At 45.0% G+C, this 25282-nt stretch overlaps 1 protein-coding gene across 2 annotated transcripts in view; it reads left to right on the top strand.

Moving 5' to 3' along the window:
- Window positions 1–25282, top strand: part of LOC110518051 (caspase recruitment domain-containing protein 11) — a 118693-nt gene that overhangs the window by 54790 nt on the left and 38621 nt on the right. For both annotated transcript variants that reach the window (XM_036972243.1, XM_036972242.1), the window contains 11 exons: window positions 2811–2959; window positions 4466–4645; window positions 9449–9595; window positions 11647–11772; window positions 12017–12091; window positions 15559–15678; window positions 15839–15997; window positions 16159–16237; window positions 16361–16500; window positions 17087–17193; window positions 22230–22273. In XM_036972243.1, the coding sequence (XP_036828138.1) occupies window positions 2811–2959; window positions 4466–4645; window positions 9449–9595; window positions 11647–11772; window positions 12017–12091; window positions 15559–15678; window positions 15839–15997; window positions 16159–16237; window positions 16361–16500; window positions 17087–17193; window positions 22230–22273 (1326 nt within the window). The remainder of the gene's footprint in view (window positions 1–2810; window positions 2960–4465; window positions 4646–9448; window positions 9596–11646; window positions 11773–12016; window positions 12092–15558; window positions 15679–15838; window positions 15998–16158; window positions 16238–16360; window positions 16501–17086; window positions 17194–22229; window positions 22274–25282) is intronic.

Here is a 25282-nt window from a genome sequence, read left to right as displayed (position 1 = left end):
TAAAACTAACATAGACTGCCCACCCCAACTCACGCCCTGACCATACTAAAACAAACATAGACTGCCCACCCCAACTCACGCCCTGACCATACTAAAACAAACATAGACTGCCCACCCCAACTCACGCCCTGACCATACTAAAACTAACATAGACTGCCCACCCCAACTCACGCCCTGACCATACTAAAACAAACATAGACTGCCCACCCCAACTCACGCCCTGACCATACTAAAACTAACATAGACTGCCCACCCCAACTCACGCCCTGACCATACTAAAACAAACATAGACTGCCCACCCCAACTCACGCCCTGACCATACTAAAACTAACATAGACTGCCCACCCCAACTCACGCCCTGACCATACTAAAACAAACATAGACTGCCCACCCCAACTCACGCCCTGACCATACTAAAACAAACATAGACTGCCCACCCCAACTCACGCCCTGACCATACTAAAACAAATAATAAAATAACAGAACTATGGTCAGAATGTGACAATTCGTGTGCTGAGCAATTTGCCAAATATAATTCTTGAGGAGGTGTAACTCTGCCAGATCACGGTCGAACCAGGGGCTGAACCTGTTTTTAATTCTCATTTTCCTTTATGGGTGCGTATTTGTTAACGGAAAATATCAAAAAAGATGGTCCAAGCGTTTTCTTCAGATCAAGCTGATTTTTTGACAAGCGTCTATGACAAGTCAGGACAGGTCGTTTCACTGAGCAGCCATTATGAACACAGGCTGTAAAACAGTGATCACTAAGGTCTTTACAGAAAACACAACGTCAGTCAATCTGGAAAATTTTAAGAACTTTGAAAGTTTATTCAAGCGCAGTTGCAAAAACCATCAAACACTATGATGAAATTGACTCTCATGAGGACCGCCACAGAAAAGGAAGACACAGGGTTACCTCTGCTGCAAAGGATATTTTATTTTATTTATTTATTTATTTTACCTTTATTTAACCAGGTAGGCAAGTTGAGAACAAGTTCTCATTTACAATTGCGACCTGGCCAAGATAAAGCAAAGCAGTTCGACAGATACAACAACACAGAGTTACACATGGAGTAAAACAAACATACAGTCAATAATAAAGTATAAACAAGTCTATATACAATGTGAGCAAATGAGGTGAGAAGGGAGGTAAAGGCAAAAAAGGCCTTGGTGGCAAGGTAAATACAATATAGCAAGTAAAACACTGGAATGGTAGTTTTGCAATGGAAGAATGTGCAAAGTAGAAATAAAAATAATGGGGTGCAAAGGAGCAAAATAAATAAATAAATTAAATACAGTTGGGAAAGAGGTAGTTGATAGGGCTAAATCATAGGTGGGCTATGTACAGGTGCAGTAATCTGTGAGCTGCTCTGACAGTTGGTGCTTAAAGCTAGTGAGGGAGATAAGTGTTTCCAGTTTCAGAGATTTTTGTAGTTCGTTCCAGTCATTGGCAGCAGAGAACTGGAAAGAGAGGCGGCCAAAGAAAGAATTGGTTTTGGGGGTGACTAGAGAGATATACCTGCTGGAGCGTGTGCTACAGGTGGGAGATGCTATGGTGACCAGCGAGCTGAGATAAGGGGGGACTACCTAGCAGGGTCTTGTAGATGACATGGAGCCAGTGGGTTTGGCGACGAGTATGAAGCGAGGGCCAGCCAACGAGAGCGTACAGGTCGCAATGGTGGGTAGTATATGGGGCTTTGGTGACAAAACGGATTGCACTGTGATAGACTGCATCCAATTTGTTGAGTAGGGTATTGGAGGCTATTTTGTAAATTACATCGCCAAAGTCGAGGATTGGTAGGATGGTCAGTTTTACAAGGGTATGTTTGGCAGCATGAGTGAAGGATGCTTTGTTGCGAAATAGGAATAAGTTCATTAGAGTTAACTGCACCTAAGATTGCAGCCCAAATAAATGCTTCACAGTGTTCAAGTAACAGACACATCCCACCATCAACTGTTCAGAGGAGACTGCGTGAATCAGGCCTTCATGATCGAATTGCTGCAAAGAAACCACTACAAAAGGGCATCAATAATAAGAAGAGACTTGCTTGGGCCAAGAAACACGAGCAGTGGAAATCTGTCCTTTGGTCTTATGACAAATTTTTGTTTCCAACCTCTGTGTCTTTGTGAGACGCAGAGTAGGTGAACGGATGATCTCCGCACGTGTGGTTCCCGTCGTGAAGCATGGAGGAGGAGGTGTGATGGTGTGGGGGTGCTTTGCTGGTGACAATGTCATGATTTATTTAGAATTCAAGGCACACTCAACCAGCATGGCTACCACAGCATTCTCCAGCAGTATGCCACCCTATGTCATCCCATCTGGTTTGCGCTTAGTGGGACAGGACAATGACCCAACACACCTCCAGGCTGTGCAAGGGCTATTTGACCAAGATGGAGAGTGATGGAGTGCTGCATCAGATGCCCTGGCCTCGACAATCACCCGACCTCAAGCCAATTGAGATTTTTTGGGATGAGTTGGATCACAGAGTGAAGGAAAAGCAGCCAACAAGTGCTACAAATATATGGGAACTCCTTCAAGGCTGTTTGAAAAGCATTCCAGGTGAAGCTGGTTGAGCGAATGCCAAGAGTGTGCAAAGCTGTCATCAAGGCAAAGGGTGGCTACTGTGAAGAATCTAAATATAAAATATATTTCGATTTAACACTTTTTTTAATAAAAAATAAATAAATCCATATATGCTATTTCATAGTTTAATGTCTTCACTAATATTCTACATTGTTGAAAATAGTAAAAAAAAACAACTTGAATGAGTAGATGTGTCCAAACTTTTTACTGGTACTGTATATTCCAGGATACAACAAGATGAAGGAAGATAGGAACAACTACAATGATGAGCTACTGAGGGTGAAGGATGAGAACTATAAACTGGCCATGCGGTATGCAACGCTCAGCGAGGAGAAGAACATGGCTGTGATGAGGAGCAGGGACTTGCAGCTGGAGGTACACACACACGCACACACACACACACACACACACACACACACACACACACCTCATCTCTCCTTGTGAAGATTGAACAGCTTCAGTCCCTCTGTATATTATTATTATTACATTATTATTATTATATTAGATCGACCAGCTGAAACACAGGCTAAAACAAGCTAGAGGAGTGTAATTATTATTATAATTATTATTATATTATAATTATGTTATTATTATGATTAATATATTATTATCATTATTATATTATTATTATAATTATTATATTATTATTATATTATTATTATAATTATTATATTATTATTATCATTATTATATTATTATCATTATCAATATATAATGATATTATTATTATATTATTATTATTATAATTATTATATTATTATTATTATATTATTATCATTATTATATTATTATTATAATTATTATATTATTATCATTATTATATTATTATCATTATCAATATATAATGATATTATTATTATATTATTATTATTATAATTATTATATTATTATTATTATATTATTATCATTATTATATTATTATCATTATTATATTATTATTATTATTATTATATTATTATCATTATTATTATTATATTATAATTATTATAGTGATATTATTATAATATTATTATTATTATAGTATTATTACATTATTATTATTATAATATTATTATTATTATATTATTACATTATTATTATTATAATCATTATATTATTATTATTATTATCATTGTTATATTATTATTATAATTATTATTATATTATTATTATTATTATTATTATATTATTATCATTGTTATTATTATATTATAATTATTATAGTGATATTATTATAATATTATTATTATAGTATTATTACATTATTATTATTATAATATTATTATTATATTATTACATTATTATTATTATAATCATTATATTATTATTATTATCATTATTATATTACTATCATTATTATATTATTATCATTATTATATTATGATCATATTATTATTATTATATTGTTATATTATTATTATTATTATTATAGTATTATTATTATTATTATAGTATTATTATTATTATATAATTATTATTATTATATTACTATCATTATTATATTATTACATTATTATTATTATAATCATTATTATATTATTACATTATTATTATTATAATCATTATATTATTATTATTATGATTATTATATTATTACATTATTATTATTATAATCATTATATTATTATTATTATATTACTATCATTATTATAGTATTATCATTATTATAGTATAATGATATTATTATTATTATATTGTTATATTATTATTATTATTATTATTATAGTATTATTATTATTATTATAGTATTATTATTATTATTATAGTATTATTATTATTATATAATTATTATTATTATATTACTATCATTATTATATTATTACATTATTATAATTATAATCATTATTATATTATTACATTATTATTATTATTATATAATTATTATTATCATTATTATATTAGATCGACCAGCTGAAACACAGACTAAACAAGCTAGAGGAGGAATGTAAGATGGAGAGAAAACAGAGTCTGAAACTGAAGAACGACATCGAGAACCGACCGAGAAAAGAACAGATCTTCGAACTGGAGAGAGAGAACGAGGTTCTGAAGATCAAACTGCAGGAGCTGCAATCTATCATACAGGTACCCAACCCTTAACCCCTACCCTAACCCTAACCCTATCATACAGGTACCCAACCCTAACCCTTAACCCTAACACCTACCCTAACTCTTAATCCCTAACACATACCCTTAACCCTAACCCCTACCCTTAACCCCTAACACCTACCCTTAACCCCTAACCCCTAACACCTAACATCTAACCCCCAACACCTAACCCCCAACCCCTAACCCAAAGCCCTACCCTCAACCGTTAACCCCTAACCCCTACCCTTAACCCTTAACCCAAATCCCTAACCCTTAACCCCTACCCTTAACCCCCAACCCCAAACCCTTAACCCTTAACCCCTAACCCCTACCCCAACCCCCAACCCCAAACTCTTAACCCAAACCCTTAACCCCCAACCCCAACCCCTTAACCCTAACCCTTAACCCTTAACCCCTACCCTTAACCCCCAACCCCAAACTCTTAACCCTAACCCCTAACCCCCAATCCCCAACCCCTAACTCTTAACCCAAACCCCTACCCTTAACCCTTAACCCCCAACCCCAAACTCTTAACCCAAACCCTACCCTTAACCCTAACCACTAACCCCCAACCCCCAACCCCAAACCCTTAACCCCTACCCTTAACCCCCAACCCCAAACCCTTAACCCTTAACCCCTAACCCCTAACCCCAAACCCTTAAACCCTAACTCTTAACCCAAACTCCTACCCTTAACCCTAACCACTAACCCCCAACCCCAAACCCTTTAACCCTAAACCCTTAACCCCACAACCCCAAACCCTTAACCCTTAACCCCAAACCCTTAACCCTAACCCTTAACCCCCAAACCCAAACTCTTAACCCTAACCCCTAACCCCCAATCCCCAACCCCTAACTCTTAACCCAAACCCCTACCCTTAACCCTTAACCCCCAACGCCCAACCCCAAACTCTTAACCCAAACCCTACCCGTAACCCCTAACTCCTACCCTTAACCCTTACCCATAACCCTAACCACTAACCCCAACTCCAAACTCTTAACACAAACCCCTACCCTTAACCCCTAACCCCTACCCGTAACCCCTTTACCCCTACCCCCTAACACCTACCCTTAACCCCTAACCCCTAACACCTAACATCTAACCCCCAACACCTAACCCCCAACCCCTAACCCAAAGCCCTACCCTCAACCGTTAACCCCTAACCCCTACCCTTAACCCTTAACCCAAATCCCTAACCCTTAACCCCTACCCTTAACCCCCAACCCCAAACCCTTAACCCTTAACCCCTAACCCCTACCCCAACCCCCAACCCCAAACTCTTAACCCAAACCCTTAACCCTCAACCCCAACCCCTTAACCCTAACCCTTAACCCTTAACCCCCAACCCCAAACTCTTAACCCTAACCCCTAACCCCCAATCCCCAACCCCTAACTCTTAACCCAAACCCCTACCCTTAACCCTTAACCCCCAACCCCAAACTCTTAACCCAAACCCTACCCTTAACCCTAACCACTAACCCCCAACCCCAAACTCTTAACCCAAACCCTTAACCCCCAACCCCAAACCCTTAACCCTTAACCCCTAACCCCTACTCTTAACCCTTAACCCAAATCCCTAACCCTTAACCCCTACCCTTAACCCCCAACCCCAAACCCTTAACCCTTAACCCCTAACCCCTACCCCCAAACCCTTAAACCCTAACTCTTAACCCAAACTCCTACCCTTAACCCTAACCACTAACCCCCAACCCCAAACCCTTTAACCCTAAACCCTTAACCCCCAACCCCAAACCCTTAACCCTTAACCCCAAACCCTTAACCCTAACCCTTAACCCCCAAACCCAAACTCTTAACCCTAACCCCTAACCCCCAATCCCCAACCCCTAACTCTTAACCCAAACCCCTACCCTTAACCCTTAACCCCCAACGCCCAACCCCAAACTCTTAACCCAAACCCTACCCGTAACCCCTAACTCCTACCCTTAACCCTTACCCATAACCCTTAACCCTAACCACTAACCCCAACTCCAAACTCTTAACACAAACCCCTACCCTTAACCCCTAACCCCTACCCTTTACCCCTTTACCCCTACCCCCTAACACCTACCCTTAACCCCTACCCATAATCCTTAACCCTTAACCCCTACCCATAACCCTTACCCCTACCCTTAACCCTTAACCCCTACCCATAACCCTTAACCACTAAACCCAAACCCCCAACCCCAAACTCTTAACCCAAACCCCTAACCCTTAACCCCTACCCTTAACCCCTAACCCCTACCCGTAACCCCTACCGTAACCCCTAACCCCTACCCGTAACCCCTTTACCCCTACCCCCTAACACCTACCCTTAACCCTTAACCCCTACCCATAATCCTTAACCCTTAACCCCTACCCATAACCCTTACCCCTACCCTTAACCCTTAACCCATACCCATAACCCTTAACCCCTACCCTTAACTCCTACCCATAACCCTTAACCCCAAACCCCCAACCCCAAACTCTTAACCCAAACCCCTTAACCCTAACCCTAACCCTAACCCAACCCTTAACCCCTACCCTAACCCTATCATACAGGTACCCAACCCTAACCCTTAACCCTAACACCTACCCTTAACTCTTAATCCCTAACACATACCCTTAACCCTAACCCCTACCCTTAACCCCTAACACCTACCCTTAACCCCTAACCCCTAACACCTAACATCTAACCCCCAACACCTAACCCCCAACCCCTAACCCAAAGCCCTACCCTCAACCGTTAACCCCTACCCTTAACCCTTAACCCAAATCCCTAACCCTTAACCCCTACCCTTAACCCCCAACCCCAAACCCTTAACCCTTAACCCCTACCCCCAACCCCCAACCCCAAACTCTTAACCCAAACCCTTAACCCCCAACCCCAACCCCTTAACCCTAACCCTTAACCCTTAACCCCTACCCTTAACCCCCAACCCCAAACTCTTAACCCTAACCCCTAACCCCCAATCCCCAACCCCTAACTCTTAACCCAAACCCCTACCCTTAACCCTTAACCCCCAACCCCAAACTCTTAACCCAAACCCTACCCTTAACCCTAACCACTAACCCCCAACCCCCAACCCCAAACTCTTAACCCAAACCCTTAACCCCCAACCCCAAACCCTTAACCCTAACCCTTAACCCCTAACCCCTACTCTTAACCCTTAACCCAAATCCCTAACCCTTAACCCCTACCCTTAACCCCCAACCCCAAACCCTTAACCCTTAACCCCTAACCCCTACCCCCAAACCCTTAAACCCTAACTCTTAACCCAAACTCCTACCCTTAACCCTAACCACTAACCCCCAACCCCAAACCCTTTAACCCTAAACCCTTAACCCCCAACCCCAAACCCTTAACCCTTAACCCCAAACCCTTAACCCTAACCCTTAACCCCCAAACCCAAACTCTTAACCCTAACCCCTAACCCCCAACCCCAAACTCTTAACCCAAATCCTACCCTTAACCCCTAACTCCTACCCTTAACCCTTACCCATAACCCTTAACCCTAACCACTAACCCCAACTCCAAACTCTTAACACAAACCCCTACCCTTAACCCCTAACCCCTACCCGTAACCCCTTTACCCCTACCCCCTAACACCTACCCTTAACCCTTAACCCCTACCCATAATCCTTAACCCTTAACCCCTACCCATAATCCTTAACCCCTACCCATAATCCTTAACCCCTACCCATAACCCTTAACCACTAACCCCAAACCCCCAACCCCAAACTCTTAACCCAAACCCCTAACCCGAACCCTTAACCCCTACCCTTAACCCCTAACCCCTACCCGTAACCCCTAACTCCTACCCGTAACCCCTAACCCCTACCCTTAACCCATACCCATAACCCTTACCCCTACCCTTAACCCTTAACCCCTACCCATAACCCTTAACCACTAAACCCAAACCCCCAACCCCAAACTCTTAACCCAAACCCCTAACCCTTAACCCCTACCCTTAACCCCTAACCCCTACCCGTAACCCCTACCCGTAACCCGTAACCCCTACCCGTAACCCCTAACCCCTACCCTTAACCCTTAACCCATACCCATAACCCTTAACCCCTACCCTTAACTCCTACCCATAACCCTTAACCCCAAACCCCCAACCCCAAACTCTTAACCCAAACCCCTTAACCCTAACCCTTAACCCCTACCCTTAACCCTTAACCCCTACCCATAACCCTAACCCCTACCCGTAACCCCTAACTCCTACCCGTAACCCCTAACCCCTACCCTTAACCCATACCCATAACCCTTACCCCTACCCTTAACCCTTAACCCCTACCCATAACCCTTAACCACTAAACCCAAACCCCCAACCCCAAACTCTTAACCCAAACCCCTAACCCTTAACCCCTACCCTTAACCCCTAACCCCTACCCGTAACCCCTACCCGTAACCCCTAACCCCTTCCCGTAACCCCTAACCCCTACCCTTAACCCTTAACCCATACCCATAACCCTTAACCCCAAACCCCCAACCCCAAACTCTTAACCCAAACCCCTTAACCCTAACCCTTAACCCCTACCCTTAACCCCTACCCATAACCCTTACCCATAACCCTTAACCCCTACCCTTAACCCCTAACCCTAACCCCTAACCCTTAACCCTTAGCCTATAACCTTTATTTATTTAACTTTGGGAATCCAAATGATACATTCATTCTACTTTCTCCCCTGGATGTGTGTGTGTGTGTGCACGTGTGTGTGCACGTGTGTGTGCATGTGTGTGTTTGTGTGCATGTGTGTGTGTTTGTGCATGTGTGTGTGCGTGCGTCTGCGTGTGTGTTTGTGTGTGTGCGTGTGTAGCCAGGGCCTCTGCCTGCGTCTGACAAGGCGATCCTGGACATTCTGGAACACGACCGCCAGGAGGCGTTAGAAGACAGACAAGACCTGGTCAACAGACTGTACAACCTGCATGAGGAGATACGGCAGGCGGAGGAGCTACGAGACAAGGTTATTATAGTAGTATTACTGTACAACCTGCATGAGGAGATACGGCAGGCGGAGGAGCTACGAGACAAGGTTATTATAGTAGCATTACTGTACAACCTGCATGAGGAGATACGGCAGGCGGAGGAGCTACGAGACAAGGTTATTATAGTAGTATTACTGTACAACCTGCATGAGGAGATACGGCAGGCTGAGGAGCTACGAGACAAGGTTATTATAGTAGTATTATAGTAGTACTATAGTAGTATTACTGTACAACCTGCATGAGGAGATACGGCAGGCTGAGGAGCTACGAGACAAGGTTATTATAGTAGTATTACTGTACAACCTGCATGAGGAGATACGGCAGGCGGAGGAGCTACGAGACAAGGTTATTATAGTAGTATTACTGTACAACTTGCATGAGGAGATACGGCAGGCGGAGGAGCTACGAGACAAAGTTATTATAGTAGTATTATAGTAGTATTAGGTTATACACACACAGGGGAAAAAAGATGTTGAGCAAACTCAAAATATCAAGGCAACCAGCTGCAGTAGGATTTCTATTTCTGAACCAATATACTGTACATTCTCAATATGAATTATGTCAATACATACAGTACATACAGTACATGACATACAGTATATTGTATCATTAGGCCTTCCTTTGAGAGCCTAGTCACACCCTAACAGTGTTCTGAAACTCCTGGTTTACAAGCCACATCAAGCCTGCAAGTCACATATTTCTGGCTTGCAAAGTGATGTGTAATTCCTACTGGAATACAGCCAGACTGAGGTTATCCAACAATTGACAACTGCATTCAGAATGACTGCCGGGGTAGGGAAGATTGACTAATGAGACTACCTCATTCATCTGAACTGGATCAACCGTCTTAGTAACAGGTACTATATGTGCAACTACCAACAGATTGGATTAGTTTAGAAATACAGTGTGTTGTTTACCTTTTGTAGCACAAGACTAATCAAGCAGTCAATTAACATAAAACAGTACAGGTATTGAAACAAACAATTCTGAAAATCAACCTGCAATACAGAATGCTGGGAAATATGATAATGATGGGTGTGGTTTTAAGTAGCATTGAGCAAACATGAATTAGTGATTTCACTCAACAAGTTCATTGAAAAGTGCACCTCACAGATGGAACAATTTTGAGCGAATTAGAATCTAGTGCTGAGCGAATTAGAATCTAGTGCTGAGCGAATTAGAATCTAGTGCTGAGCGAATTAGAATCTAGTGCTGAGCGAATTAGAATCTAGTGCTGAGCGAATTAGAATCTAGAGCTGAGCGAATTAGAATCTAGTGCTGAGCGAATTAGAATCTAGTGCTGAGCGAATTAGAATATAGTGTTGAGCGAATTAGAATCTAGCGCTGAGCGAGTTATAATCTAGTGCTGAGCGAATTAGAATCTAGTGCTGAGCGAATTAGAATCTAGTGCTGAGCGAATTAGAATCTAGTGCTGAGCGAATTAGAATCTAGTGCTGAGCGAATTAGAATCTAGTGCTGAGCGAATTAGAATCTAGTGCTGAGCGAATTAGAATCTAGTGCTGAGCGAATTAGAATCTAGTGCTGAGCGAATTAGAATCTAGTGTTGAGCGAATTAGAATCTAGTGCTGAGCGCATTAGAATCTAGTGCTGAGCGAGTTAGAATCTAGTGCTGAGCGCATTAGAATCTAGTGCTGAGCGAATTAGAATCTAGTGCTGAGCGAATTAGAATCTAGTGTTGAGCGAGTTAGAATCTAGTGCTGAGCGCATTAGAATCTAGTGCTGAGCGAATTAGAATCTAGTGCTGAGCGAATTAGAATCTAGTGCTGAGCGAATTAGAATCTAGCGCTGAGCGAATTAGAATCTAGTGCTGAGCGAATTAGAATCTAGCGCTGAGCGAATTAGAATCTAGTGTTGAGTTTACTAGAAATCCTGCATCTGGTTGATATTTAAGTTGAATCTACTTGACTTCTGTCTGTATCATTTCTGAATTGTGAATCAACCCCTAGTCCCTGATCCTGACGTGTGTGTGTGTGTGTGTGTGTGTGTGTGTGTGTGTGTGTGTGTCTAGTACCTTGAGGAGAAAGAGGATCTGGAGCTCAGGAGCTCTACACTACAGAAGGACTGTGAGATGTACAGAAACAGGATGAACACCATCATTATACAGCTGGAGGAGGTGGAGAAGGAGAGAGACCAGGTAACACACACACACACACACACACACACACACACACACACACACACACACACAGAGAGAGAGAGAGAGAGAGAGAGAGACACAGACACGCAGACAACAACAACAATAACAGAGACATCTTGTGTCAAGCATTGTAAACAGTGTGTGTGTGTGTGTGTGTTACCTGGTCTCTCTCCTTCTCCACCTCCTCCAGCTGTATAATGATGGTGTGTGTGTGTGTGTGCGTGCGTGCGTGCGTGTGCAGGCGTTCCGAGCCAGAGATGAAGCCCAGCACCAATTCTCTCAGGGTCTGGTTGATAAAGACAAGTACAGGAAACAGGTGAGTTAGAGTTAGCGAACAGTATTTACTCATGAACTTGATTTGTTTGTTTTCCTGAAGTGTTTGTTTTGTCTACTTTTCGCCAGTTGTTTTGTGAAGTAAACTCCTCCTGGAGTTGTGGGACATTTACAACCTAGCTAGCTTGGGTTAGGGTTACTGTGGGACTGTTACAACCTAGCTAGCTAGGGTTAGGGTTACTGTGGGACTGTTACAACCTAGCTAGCTTGGGTTAGGGTTACTGTGGGACTGTTACAACCTAGCTAGCTTGGGTTAGGGTTAGGGTCACTGTGGGACTGTTACAACCTAGCTAGCTTGGGTTAGGGATACTGTGGGACTGTTACAACCTAGCTAGCTTGGGTTAGGGTTAGGGTTACTGTGGGACTGTTACAACCTAGCTAGCTTGGGTTAGGGATACTGTGGGACTGTTACAACCTAGCTAGCTTGGGTTAGGGTTAGGGTTACTGTGGGACTGTTACAACCTAGCTAGCTTGGGTTAGGGTTACTGTGGGACTGTTACAACCTATCTAGCTTGGGTTAGGGTTACTGTGGGACTGTTACAACCTAGCTAGCTTTGGTTAGGGTTAGGGTTACTGTGGGACTGTTACAACCTAGCTAGCTTGGGTTAGGGTTAGGGTTACTGTGGGACTGTTACAACCTAGCTAGCTTGGGTTAGGGTTAGGGTTACTGTGGGACTGTTACAACCTATCTAGCTTGGGTTAGGGTTACTGTGGGACTGTTACAACCTAGCTAGCTTTGGTTAGGGTTAGGGTTACTGTGGGACTGTTACAACCTAGCTAGCTTGGGTTAGGGTTAGGGTTACTGTGGGACTGTTACAACCTAGCTAGCTTGGGTTAGGGTTACTGTGGGACTGTTACAACCTAGCTAGCTTTGGTTAGGGTTAGGGTTACTGTGGGACTGTTACAACCTAGCTAGCTTGGGTTAGGGTTACTGTGGGACTGTTACAACCTAGCTAGCTTGGGTTAGGGTTACTGTGGGACTGTTACAACCTAGCTAGCTTGGGTAGGGTTACTGTGGGACTGTTACAACCTAGCTAGCTTGGGTTAGGGTTACTGTGGGACTGTTACAACCTAGCTAGCTAGGGTTAGGGTTACTGTTCCTTCAGTCTGACCCCCTCCCTGTTCCCACAGTCTGATCCCCTCCCTGTTCCCTCAGTCTGACCCCCTCCCTGTTCCCATTGTCTGACCCCCTCCCTGTTCCTTCAGTCTGACCCCCTCCCTGTTCCTTCAGTCTGACCCCCTCCCTGTTCCCACAGTCTGATCCTCTCCCTGTTCCCACAGTCTGATCCTCTCCCTGTTCCCACAGTCTGATCCTCTCCCTGTTCCCACAGTCTGACCCCCTCCCTGTTCCCACAGTCTGATCCTCTCCCTGTTCCCACAGTCTGATCCACTCCCTGTTCCCACAGTCTGACCCCCTCCCTGTTCCCACAGTCTGACCCCCTCCCTGTTCCCACAGTCTGACTCCCTCCCTGTTCCCACAGTCTGATCCTCTCCCTGTTCCCACAGTCTGACTCCCTCCCTGTTCCCACAGTCTGACCCCCTCCCTGTTCCCATAGTCTGACAACAAGATCCTTCATGTCTCTCTTCCCTCATACTCACCCCACAACATTGACAGATGCCTCATCTCCTTCCTCAACATCAACGCTGTTAACCCCCTCCAACTCTCTGATGCCTCCCCATTTTACCCTCATAACAGCCTCAATTCGTTGTGGCATGGACTCTACAAGGTGGGATGCTGGCCCATGATGACTCCAATGTTTAACACAGTTGGCTGGATGTCCATTGAGTGGTGGACCATTCTTGATACACACAGGAAACTGTTCAACGTGAAAAACCCAGCAGTGTTGCAGTTCTTGACACAAACCGGTGCACCTGGCACCTACTACCATACCCCGTTCAAAGCCACTTAAATATTTTGTCTTGAATGAAGCAGCTGCCTGTAAGCTGCCGAGCGTCTGTGGAGAAGCTAGCTACTTTGTGCTACTGGCAAATGGTGATGCTAACCGTTAAGCTAACATTAGCTAGCAAGCGAACTGGCACTGACAGTATGGGATAATGGAGAGTGAATTAAATTATTTCTTCATCATCTTGTTAGATAGCTAGCTTGGTACAGCACTTTGTGTTGTGTGCATTGTGCTGCACTCACCAGCCCATTGGTTTCATATGAAGTGTGTGTGTAACTTCCTGGTTCAATTAGCAAGCTAATATTAGCTAGCTAACTAATGTAATGAGCTAGTGCACATTATAAAACCTAACACAAATCCTTCTTCAAGCACCAAACTCCGTAGCTTGATGTAAAATATGTAAAGACTCTTGAAAACAACATGAAGTTGTCTGGTTTTTGGATGAAAAGAGGGGAGGAGCACCCTGGAAAAAGCACCCTCCTTTCCCTTTTTCTTGTCACTCCAGTGAGATCCCCTGAGTGGACGTTCGTGCTCTCTGATTGGCTCAAAGTCAAGTAGTTGGCCACTGCCGAACATTGCGTTTCTACAAGTATAAACCCCAGGGCAAGAGAGGGAACGGCTGTGTTAACAACCTATCGGTTACCGGCCCAACGCTCTAACCACTAGGCTACCCTGCAGCCCCAGGGCAAGAGAGGGAACGGCCTCCCACCGTGATAACAACCTATCGGTTACTGGCCCAACGCTCTAACCACTAGGCTACCCTGCCGCCCCAGGGCAAGAGAGGGAACGGCCTCCCACCGTGATAACAACCTATCGGTTACCGGCCCAACGCTCTAACCACTAGGCTACCCTGCAGCCCCAGGGCAAGAGAGGGAACGGCCTCCCACCGTGATAACAACCTATCGGTTACCGGCCCAACGCTCTAACCACTAGGCTACCCTGCCGCCCCAGGGCAAGAGAGGGAACGGCCTCCCACCGTGATAACAACCTATCGGTTACCGGCCCAACGCTCTAACCACTAGGCTACCCTGCCGCCCCAGGGCAAGAGAGGGAACGGCCTCCCACCGTGATAACAACCTATCGGTTACCGGCCCAACGCTCTAACCACTAGGCTACCCTGCCGCCCCAAGGCAAGAGAGGGAACGGCCTCCCACCGTGATAACAACCTATCGGTTACCGGCCCAACGCTCTAACCACTAGGCTACCCTGCTGCCCCAGGGCAAGAGAGGGAACGGCCTCCCACCTTGTTAACAACCTATCGGTTACCAGCCCAACTCTCTAACCACTAGGCTACCCTGCTGCCCCAGGGCATAAGAGGGAACGGCCTCCCACCGTGATAACAACCTATCGGCAGTCAGATTTCTTGGTGTGTCTGATTAGGATTAAATTAGTTCATCTGAATTCTTATCAACATTTGCTAATTTGGTGTCCTGTTTTGTGACACACCTCTCTCTCTCTCTGTGTGTGTGTGTGTGTGTATGTGTGTGTGTGTGTGTGTGTGTGTGTGTGTGTGTGTGTGTGTGTGTGTGTGTGTGTGTGTGTGTAGATCAGAGAGTTGGAGGAGAGGAGTGATGAGCTGCACATAGTGATTGTTCATAAAGATGCTAAGATCGTCACTTTGGAGTCCAGACTGAGACGCCTATCGAAAGATACTGCTACGGACCAGGTAACACACACACACGTGCACGCACGCACGCACGCACACACACACACACACACACACACACACACACACACACACACACACACACACACACACACACGCACATGCACACACACGCGCACACACGCGCATTTCTCTGTATCTCTCTCTCTCTCTCTTTCAGAGTTTGCCCAGAGACATCCCCCCAACTGTCATCGCTCAGGTGATGGGGGAGGAGCCTAAATCTCTTGGCCAATCAGAGGGCTCCAGTGACGAGTCGCCAGAGGAGAAGTTCTTCCTTCCAGAACCCCGCCTCAAGAGACGACCCAACCTGAAAGCAGTGGTCAGCACACACACACACACACACACACACACACACACACACACACACACACACCCACCCACCCACCCACCCACCCACCCACCCACCCACCCACCCACCCACCCACCCACACACCCACCCACCCACCCACCCACCCACAACACTGTGTTTGTGCTGTGTAGATTACCAGAGTGAAGTCTCCAGTCTCCACCCCCAAAACTCTGGACCCGCCAATCAACACAGAGGACATTCTCCGTGCAGGTACTAAACATATGGCAGGTCATCATTAGATGCTCAACATGGACCTGGAAGGCCCACAGGCATATTGGCATCCATATGGGAAAATATTGAGAAAGAAAGGTGTGTGTGTGTGTGTGTGTTCAGCTGGTGGTGGAGCGTCTCCAGATGTGATGATGTCAGAGAGTAACCTAACCCTGACCCTGAGCAGCACATGTCCCCCCTCCCCTTCCCACTCCCCCTTCCCCATCCGCCCCAACACAGAGCTGCCCAGCAAGGCTACCATGGTGAGTCTACACGCACACACACACACACACACACACACACACACACACACACACACACACACACACACACACACACACACACACACACACACACACACCAGGCTGTTTACATTGACCCCCAAGCCATAAGACTGCTGAACAGCTCATCAAATGGCTACCAGACTGTTTACATTGACCCCCAAGACTGCTGAGCAGCTCATCAAATGGCTACCAGACTGTTTGCATTGACCCCCAAGACTGCTGAGCACACACACACACACACACACACACACACATATTACCTCAACTACCAACACTGCTGTTACTCTGTTTATTATCTATCCTGACTAGTCCCTTTACCCCTACCTACATTATATTACCTACAACTACCTGGTACCCCTGCACATTGACTCAGTACTGGTACTCCTTGTATAGGAGGGCTTGTTAGTAAGCGTTTCACGGTACTTTTGTGGAGAAAGGGCTTGTAAGCACGGTAAAGTCTACACCTGTTGTATTTGACGCATGTGAAAATCAAGTAGATTTGTATTTGATTTGACACACCTGCACCCTCTTACCTGTGTGTTGTGTCATGGTAACCTGTGTTTAGCTGCGCTACCGTAACGACAGCATCATGTCCACCAACCCCGAGCCGCCAGGAAACGCATCACTGGTCCGTCGGACGCGAGAGGGAGAGACTGACTTCCAGCCCCGCGGGTACACTTCACCCTACACCCTAAACACTTCACCCTACACCCTAAACACTTCACCCTACACCCTAAACACTTCACCCTACACCCTAAACACTTCACCCTACACCCTAAACACTTCACCCTACACCCTAAACACTTCACCCTACACCCTAAACACTTCACCCTACTCCCTAAACACTTCACCCTACACCCTAAACACTTCACCCTACACACTAAACACTTCACCCTACTCCCTACACCCTAAACACTTCACCCTACACCCTAAACACTTCACCCTACTCCCTAAACACTTCACCCTACACCCTAAACACTTCACCCTACACCCTAAACACTTCACCCTACACCCTAAACACTTCACCCTACACCGTAGACACTTCACCCTACACCCTAAACACTTCACCCTACACCCTAAACATTTCACCCTACTCCCTAAACACTTCACCCTACACCCTAAACACTTCACCCTACACACTAAACACTTCACCCTACACCCTAAACACTTCACCCTACTCCCTACACCCTAAACACTTCACCCTACACCCTAAACACTTCACCCTACACCCTAAACACTTCACCCTACACCCTAAACACTTCACCCTACACCCTAGACACTTCACCCTACTCCCTAAACACTTCACCCTACTCACTAAACACTTCACCCTACACCCTAAACACTTCACCCTACTCCCTACACCCTAAACACTTCACCCTACTCCCTACACCCTATACACTTCACCCTAAACACTTCACCCTACACCCTAAACACTTCACCCTACACCGTAGACACTTCACCCTACACCCTAAACACTTCACCCTACACCCTAAACATTTCACCCTACTCCCTAAACACTTCACCCTACACCCTAAACACTTCACCCTACACACTAAACACTTCACCCTACACCCTAAACACTTCACCCTACTCCCTACACCCTAAACACTTCACCCTACACCCTCAACACTTCACCCTGAACCCTAAGCACTTCACCCTAAACCCTAAACACTACACCCTAAACACTTCACACCCTAAACACTTCACATCCTAAACACTTCACCCAACATCCTAAACACTTCACCCTAACCCCTACACCCTAAACACTTCACCCTACTCCCTACACCCTAAACACGTCACCCTACACCCTAAACCATTTACCCTACACCCTACACCCTTTACCCTTTACCCTAAACCATTTACCCTACACCCTTTACCCTAAACCATTTACCCTACACCCTTTACCCTATACCCTAAACCATTTACCCTACACCGTATACCCTACACCCTTTACCCTATACCATAAACACTTCACCCTACTCCCTAAACACTTCACCCTACTCCCTACACCCTAAACACTTCACCCTACACCCTACACCCTAAATACTTCACCCTACTCCCTACACCCTAAACAATTCTCCCTACACCCAAATCATTTCACCCTACACCCTGAACAATTCTCCCTACACCCTAAACACTTCACCCTACACCGTAAACACTTCACCCTACAACCTAAAAACTTCACACCCTAAACGTTTCACACCCTAAACACTTCACCCAACATCTTAAACACTTCACCCTACTCCCTACACCCTAAACACGTCACCCTACAGCCTAAACACTTCACCCTACACCCTAAACCATTTAGCCTACACCCTAAACCATTTAGCCTACACCCTTTACCCTATACCCTACACCCTTTACCCTACACCCTATACCCTACACCCTTTACCCTATACCCTATACCCTAAACACTTCACCCTACTCCCTACACCCTAAACCCTTCACCCTACACCCTAAACACTTCACCCTACACCCTACACCCTAAACACTTCACCCTACACCCTAGACACTTCACCCTACTCCCTAAACACTTCACCCTACTCCCGAAACACTTCACCCTACTCCCTAAACACTTCACCCTACTCCCTAAACACTTCACCCTACATCCTAAACACTTCACCCTACTCCCTACACCTTAAACACGTCACCCTACAGCCTAAACACTTCACCCTACACCCTAAACCATTTAGCCTACACCCTTTACCCTATACCCTACACCCTACACGCTATACCCTACACCCTTTACCCTAAACCATTTACCCTACAACCTTCTTCCTTTAACCTATACAGTGCCTTGCGAAAGTATTCGGCCCCCTTGAATTTTGCAACCTTTTGCCACATTTCAGGCTTCAAACATAAAGATATAAAACTGTATTTTTTTGTGAAGAATCAACAACAAGTGGGACACAATCATGAAGTGGAACGACATTTATTGGATATTTCAAACTTTTTAACAAATCAAAAACTGAAAAATTGGGCGTGCAAAATTATTCAGCCCCCTTAAGTTAATACTTTGTAGCGCCACCTTTTGCTGCGATTACAGCTGTAAGTCGCTTGGGTATGTCTCTATCAGTTTTGCACATCGAGAGACTGACATTTTTTCCCATTCCTCCTTGCAAAACAGCTCGAGCTCAGTGAGGTTGGATGGAGAGCATTTGTGAACAGCAGTTTTCAGTTCTTTCCACAGATTCTCGGTTGGATTCAGGTCTGGACTTTGACTTGGCCATTCTAACACCTGGATATGTTTATTTTTGAACCATTCCATTGTAGATTTTGCTTTATGTTTTGGATCATTGTCTTGTTGGAAGACAAATCTCCGTCCCAGTCTCAGGTCTTTTGCAGACTCCATCAGGTTTTCTTCCAGAATGGTCCTGTATTTGGCTCCATCCATCTTCCCATCAATTTTAACCATCTTCCCTGTCCCTGCTGAAGAAAAGCAGGCCCAAACCATGATGCTGCCACCACCATGTTTGACAGTGGGGATGGTGTGTTCAGCTGTGTTGCTTTTACGCCAAACATAACGTTTTGCATTGTTGCCAAAAAGTTCAATTTTGGTTTCATCTGACCAGAGCACCTTCTTCCACATGTTTGGTGTGTCTCCCAGGTGGCTTGTGGCAAACTTTAAACTACACTTTTTATGGATGTCTTTAAGAAATGGCTTTCTTCTTGCCACTCTTCCATAAAGGCCAGATTTGTGCAATATACGACTGATTGTTGTCCTATGGACAGAGTCTCCCACCTCAGCTGTAGATCTCTGCAGTTCATCCAGAGTGATCATGGGCCTCTTGGCTGCATCTCTGATCAGTCTTCTCCTTGTATGAGCTGAAAGTTTAGAGGGACGGCCAGGTCTTGGTAGATTTGCAGTGGTCTGATACTCCTTCCATTTCAATATTATCGCTTGCATAGTGCTCCTTGGGATGTTTAAAGCTTGGGAAATCTTTTTGTATCCAAATCCGGCATTAAACTTCTTCACAACAGTATCTCGGACCTGCCTGGTGTGTTCCTTGTTCTTCATGATGCTCTCTGCGCTTTTGACGGACCTCTGAGACTATCACAGTGCAGGTGCATTTATACGGAGACTTGATTACACACAGGTGGATTGTATTTATCATCAGTAGTCATTTAGGTCAACATTGGATCATTCAGAGATCCTCACTGAACTTCTGGAGAGAGTTTGCTGCACTGAAAGTAAAGGGGCTGAATAATTTTGCACGCCCAATTTTTCAGTTTTTGATTTGTTAAAAAAGTTTGAAATATCCAATAAATGTCGTTCCACTTCATGATTGTGTCCCACTTGTTGTTGATTCTTCACAAAAAAATACAGTTTTATATCTTTATGTTTGAAGCCTGAAATGTGGCAAAAGGTCGCAAAGTTCAAGGGGGCCGAATACTTTCGCAAGGCACTGTACACTACAGCCTTCTCCCTTTACCCTTTACCCTACACCCTTTACCCTACACCCTTTGCACTACACCCTTTACCCTATACCCTATATCCTTTACCCTACACCCTATACCCTACACCCTTTACCCTACACCATTTACCCTATACCCTTTACCCTACACCATTTACGCTACACCCTTTACACTACAACCTTTACCCTACACCCTTTACCCCTCCACATTTACGCTACACCCTTTACCCTATACTCTTTACCCTACACCCTTTACCCTACACCATTTACCCTACACCATTTACCCCACAGCCTTTACCCTACACCCTTTACCCTACACCCTTTACCCTACACCCTTTACCCTACACCCTTTGCACTACACCCTTTACCCTATACCCTATATCCTTTACCCTACACCCTATACCCTACACCCTTTACCCTACACCATTTACCCTATACCCTTTACCCTACACCATTTACGCTACACCCTTTACACTACAACCTTTACCCTACACCCTTTACCCCTCCACATTTACGCTACACCCTTTACCCTACACCCTTTACCCTATACCCTTTACCCTACACCATTTACGCTACACCCTTTACACTACAACCTTTACCCTACACCCTTTACCCCTCCACATTTACGCTACACCCTTTACCCTACACCATTTACGCTACACCCTTTACCCTATACTCTTTACCCTACACCCTTTACCCTACACCATTTACCCTACACCCTTTACCCTACACCCTTTACCCTACACCCTTTACCCTATACCCTTACCCTACACCCTTTACCCTACACCCTTTACCCTATACCCTTTACCCTACACCCTTTACCCTACACCCTTTACACTACACCCTTTACCCTACACCCTTTACCCTACACCCTTTACCCTACACCATTTACCCTATACCCTTTACCCTACACCATTTACCCTATACCCTTTACCCTACACCCTTTACCCTACACCCTTTACACTATACCCTTTACCCTACACCATTTACCCTATACCCTTTACCCTACACCATTTACCCTATACCCTTTACCCTACACCCTTTACCCTACACCCTTTACACTATACCCTTTACCCTACACCATTTACCCTATACCCTTTACCCTACACCCTTTACCCTACACCCTTTACACTACACCCTTTACCCTACACCCTTTACCCTACACCCTTTACCCTACACCCTTTACCCTACACCCTTTACCCTACACCCTTTACCCTATACCCTTTACCCTACACCCAATACATTGGAAAAAGGTTTCAAACTTCTGACTACATTTTTCCTTCTCTGTTTCAGCCTCTGTGACTTTGAATATGAGTGTGTAGACAACATGGATTATGGTAAGGTACCTGAGACTGTAGATGTCCTATACCCTACAGCCCCATACTGTAGGCTCTATACCTTACAGCCCCAAACTATAGACCCTATACCCTACAGCCCCAAATTATAGACCCTATACCCTACAGCCCCATACTGTAGACTCTATACCTTACAGCCCCAAACTATGGACCCTATACCCTACAGCCCCATTTTATAGACCTTATACCCTACAGCCCCAAACTATAGACCCTATACCCTACTGCTCCATACTGTATACCTGTAGACCCTCTACCCTACAGCCCCATACTGTATACATCTAGACCCTATACCCTACAGTCCCATACTGTATACCTATAGACCCTATACCCTACTGCCCCATACTGTAGACCCTATACCCTACTGCCCCATACTGTATACCTGTAGACCCTCTACCCTAAAGCCCCAGACTGTATACCTATAGACCCTATACCCTACAGCCCCATACTGTATACCTCTAGACCCTATACCCTACAGTCCCATACTGTATACCTATAGACCCCATACCCTACTGCCCCATACTGTAGACCCTATACCCTACTGCCCCATACTGTATACCTGTAGACCCTCTACCCTAAAGCCCCAGACTGTATACCTATAGACCCTATACCCTACAGCCCCATACTGTATACCTATAGACCCTATATCCTACAGCCCCATACTGTAGATCTTATACCCTACAGTCCCATATTGTAGACCCTATACCCTACAGCACCATACTCTAAACCCTATACCCTACAGTCCCATATTGTAGACCCTATACCCTACAGCCCCATAATCTAGCCCCTATACCCTACAGCCCCATACTCTAGATCCTATACACTACAGTCCCATATTGTAGACCCTATACCCTGCAGCCCCATACTCTAGACCCTATACCCTGCAGTCCCATACTGTATACCTATAGACCCTATACCCTACTGCCCCATACTGTAGACCCTATACCCTACAGGCCTATACTGTATACTTCTAGACCCTATACCCTACTGCCCCATACTATAGACCTATAGACCGTATACCCTACAGCCCCATACTGTAGACCCTATACCCTACTGCCCCATACTGTAGACCCTATACCCTACAGGCCCATACTGTATACTTCTAGACCCTATACCCTACTGCCACATAATACAGACCCTATACCCTACAGCCCCATACTGTATACCTATAGACCCTATACCATACTGCCCCATACTGTAGACCCTATACCCTAAAGCCCCATACTGTATACCTGTAGACCCTATACCATACTGCCCCATAAAGGTATACCTATAGACCCTATACCCTACAGTCCCATACTGTAGACCCTATACCCTACTGCTCCATACTGTATACCTGTAGACCCTCTACCCTACAGCCCCATACTGTATACCTCTAGACCCTATACCCTACAGCCCCATAAAGGTATACCTATAGACCCTATACCCTACAGTCCCATACTGTATACCTATAGACCCTATACCCTACTGTCCCATACTGTAGACCCTATACCCTACTGCCCCATACTGTATACCTGTAGACCCTCTACCCTAAAGCCCCAGACTGTATACCTATAGACCCTATACCCTACTGCCCCATACTGTATACCCTATACCCCTAAAGCCCCATACTGTATACCCATAGACCCTATACCCTAGAGCCCCATACTGTATACCTATAGACCCTATACCCTACAGCCCCATACTGTATACCTATAGACCCTATATCCTACAGCCCCATACTGTAGACCTTATACCCTACAGTCCCATATTGTAGACCCTATACCCTACAGCACCATACTCTAAACCCTATACCCTACAGTCCCATATTGTAGACCCTACACCCTGCTGCCCCATACTCTAGCCCCTATACCCTACAGCCCCAAACTCTAGACCCTATACCCTACAGTCCCATATTGTAGACCCTATACCCTGCAGCCCCATACTCTAGACCCTATACCCTGCAGTCCCATACTGTATACCCATAGACCCTACAGGTCCATACTGTATACTTCTAGACCCTATACCCTACTGCCCCATAATATAGACCCTATACCCTACAGCCCCATACTGTATACCTATAGACCCTATACCCTACAGCCCCATACTGTATACCTATAGACCCTATACCCTACTGCCCCATACTGTAGACCCTATACCCTACAGGCCCATACTGTATACCTATAGACCCTATACCCTACTGCCCCATACTGTAGACCCTATACCCTACAGGTCCATACTGTATACTTCTAGACCCTATACCCTACTGCCCCATAATATAGACCCTATACCCTACAGCCCCATGCTGTATACCTATAGACCCTATACCCTACAGCCCCATACTGTATACCTATAGACCCTATACCATACTGCCCCATACTGTAGACCCTATACCCTAAAGACCCATACTGTATACCTGTAGACCCTATACCCAACTGCCCCATAAAGGTATACCTATAGACCCTATACCCTACAGTCCCATACTGTATACCTATAGACCCTATACCCTACTGCCCCATACTGTAGACCCTATACCCTACTGCCCCATACTGTATACCTGTAGACCCTCTACCCTAAAGCCCCATACTCTAGACCCTATACCCTACAGTCCCATACTGTATATCTGTAGACCCTATACCCTACTGCCCCATACTGTAGACCTATAGACCGTATACCCTACAGCCCCATACTGTAGACCCTATACCCTACTGCCCCATACTGTATACCTGTAGACCCTCTACCCTACAGCCCCATACTCTAGACCCTATACCCTACAGTCCCATACTGTATACCTGTAGACCCTATACCCTACTGCCCCATACTGTAGACCTATAGACCGTATACCCTACAGCCCCATACTGTAGACCCTATACCCTACTGCCCCATACAGTAGACCCTCTACCCTACAGCCCCATACTGTATACCTATCGACCCTATACCCTACAGCCCCATACTGTACACCTATAGACCCTATACCCTACAGTCCCATACTATATTCCTATAGACCCTATACCC

Source organism: Oncorhynchus mykiss, unplaced genomic scaffold (assembly GCF_013265735.2).
Source record: "Oncorhynchus mykiss isolate Arlee unplaced genomic scaffold, USDA_OmykA_1.1 un_scaffold_130, whole genome shotgun sequence".
Lineage (NCBI taxonomy): Eukaryota > Metazoa > Chordata > Actinopteri > Salmoniformes > Salmonidae > Oncorhynchus > Oncorhynchus mykiss.
This window is presented reverse-complemented; position numbering and strand designations above follow the sequence as displayed.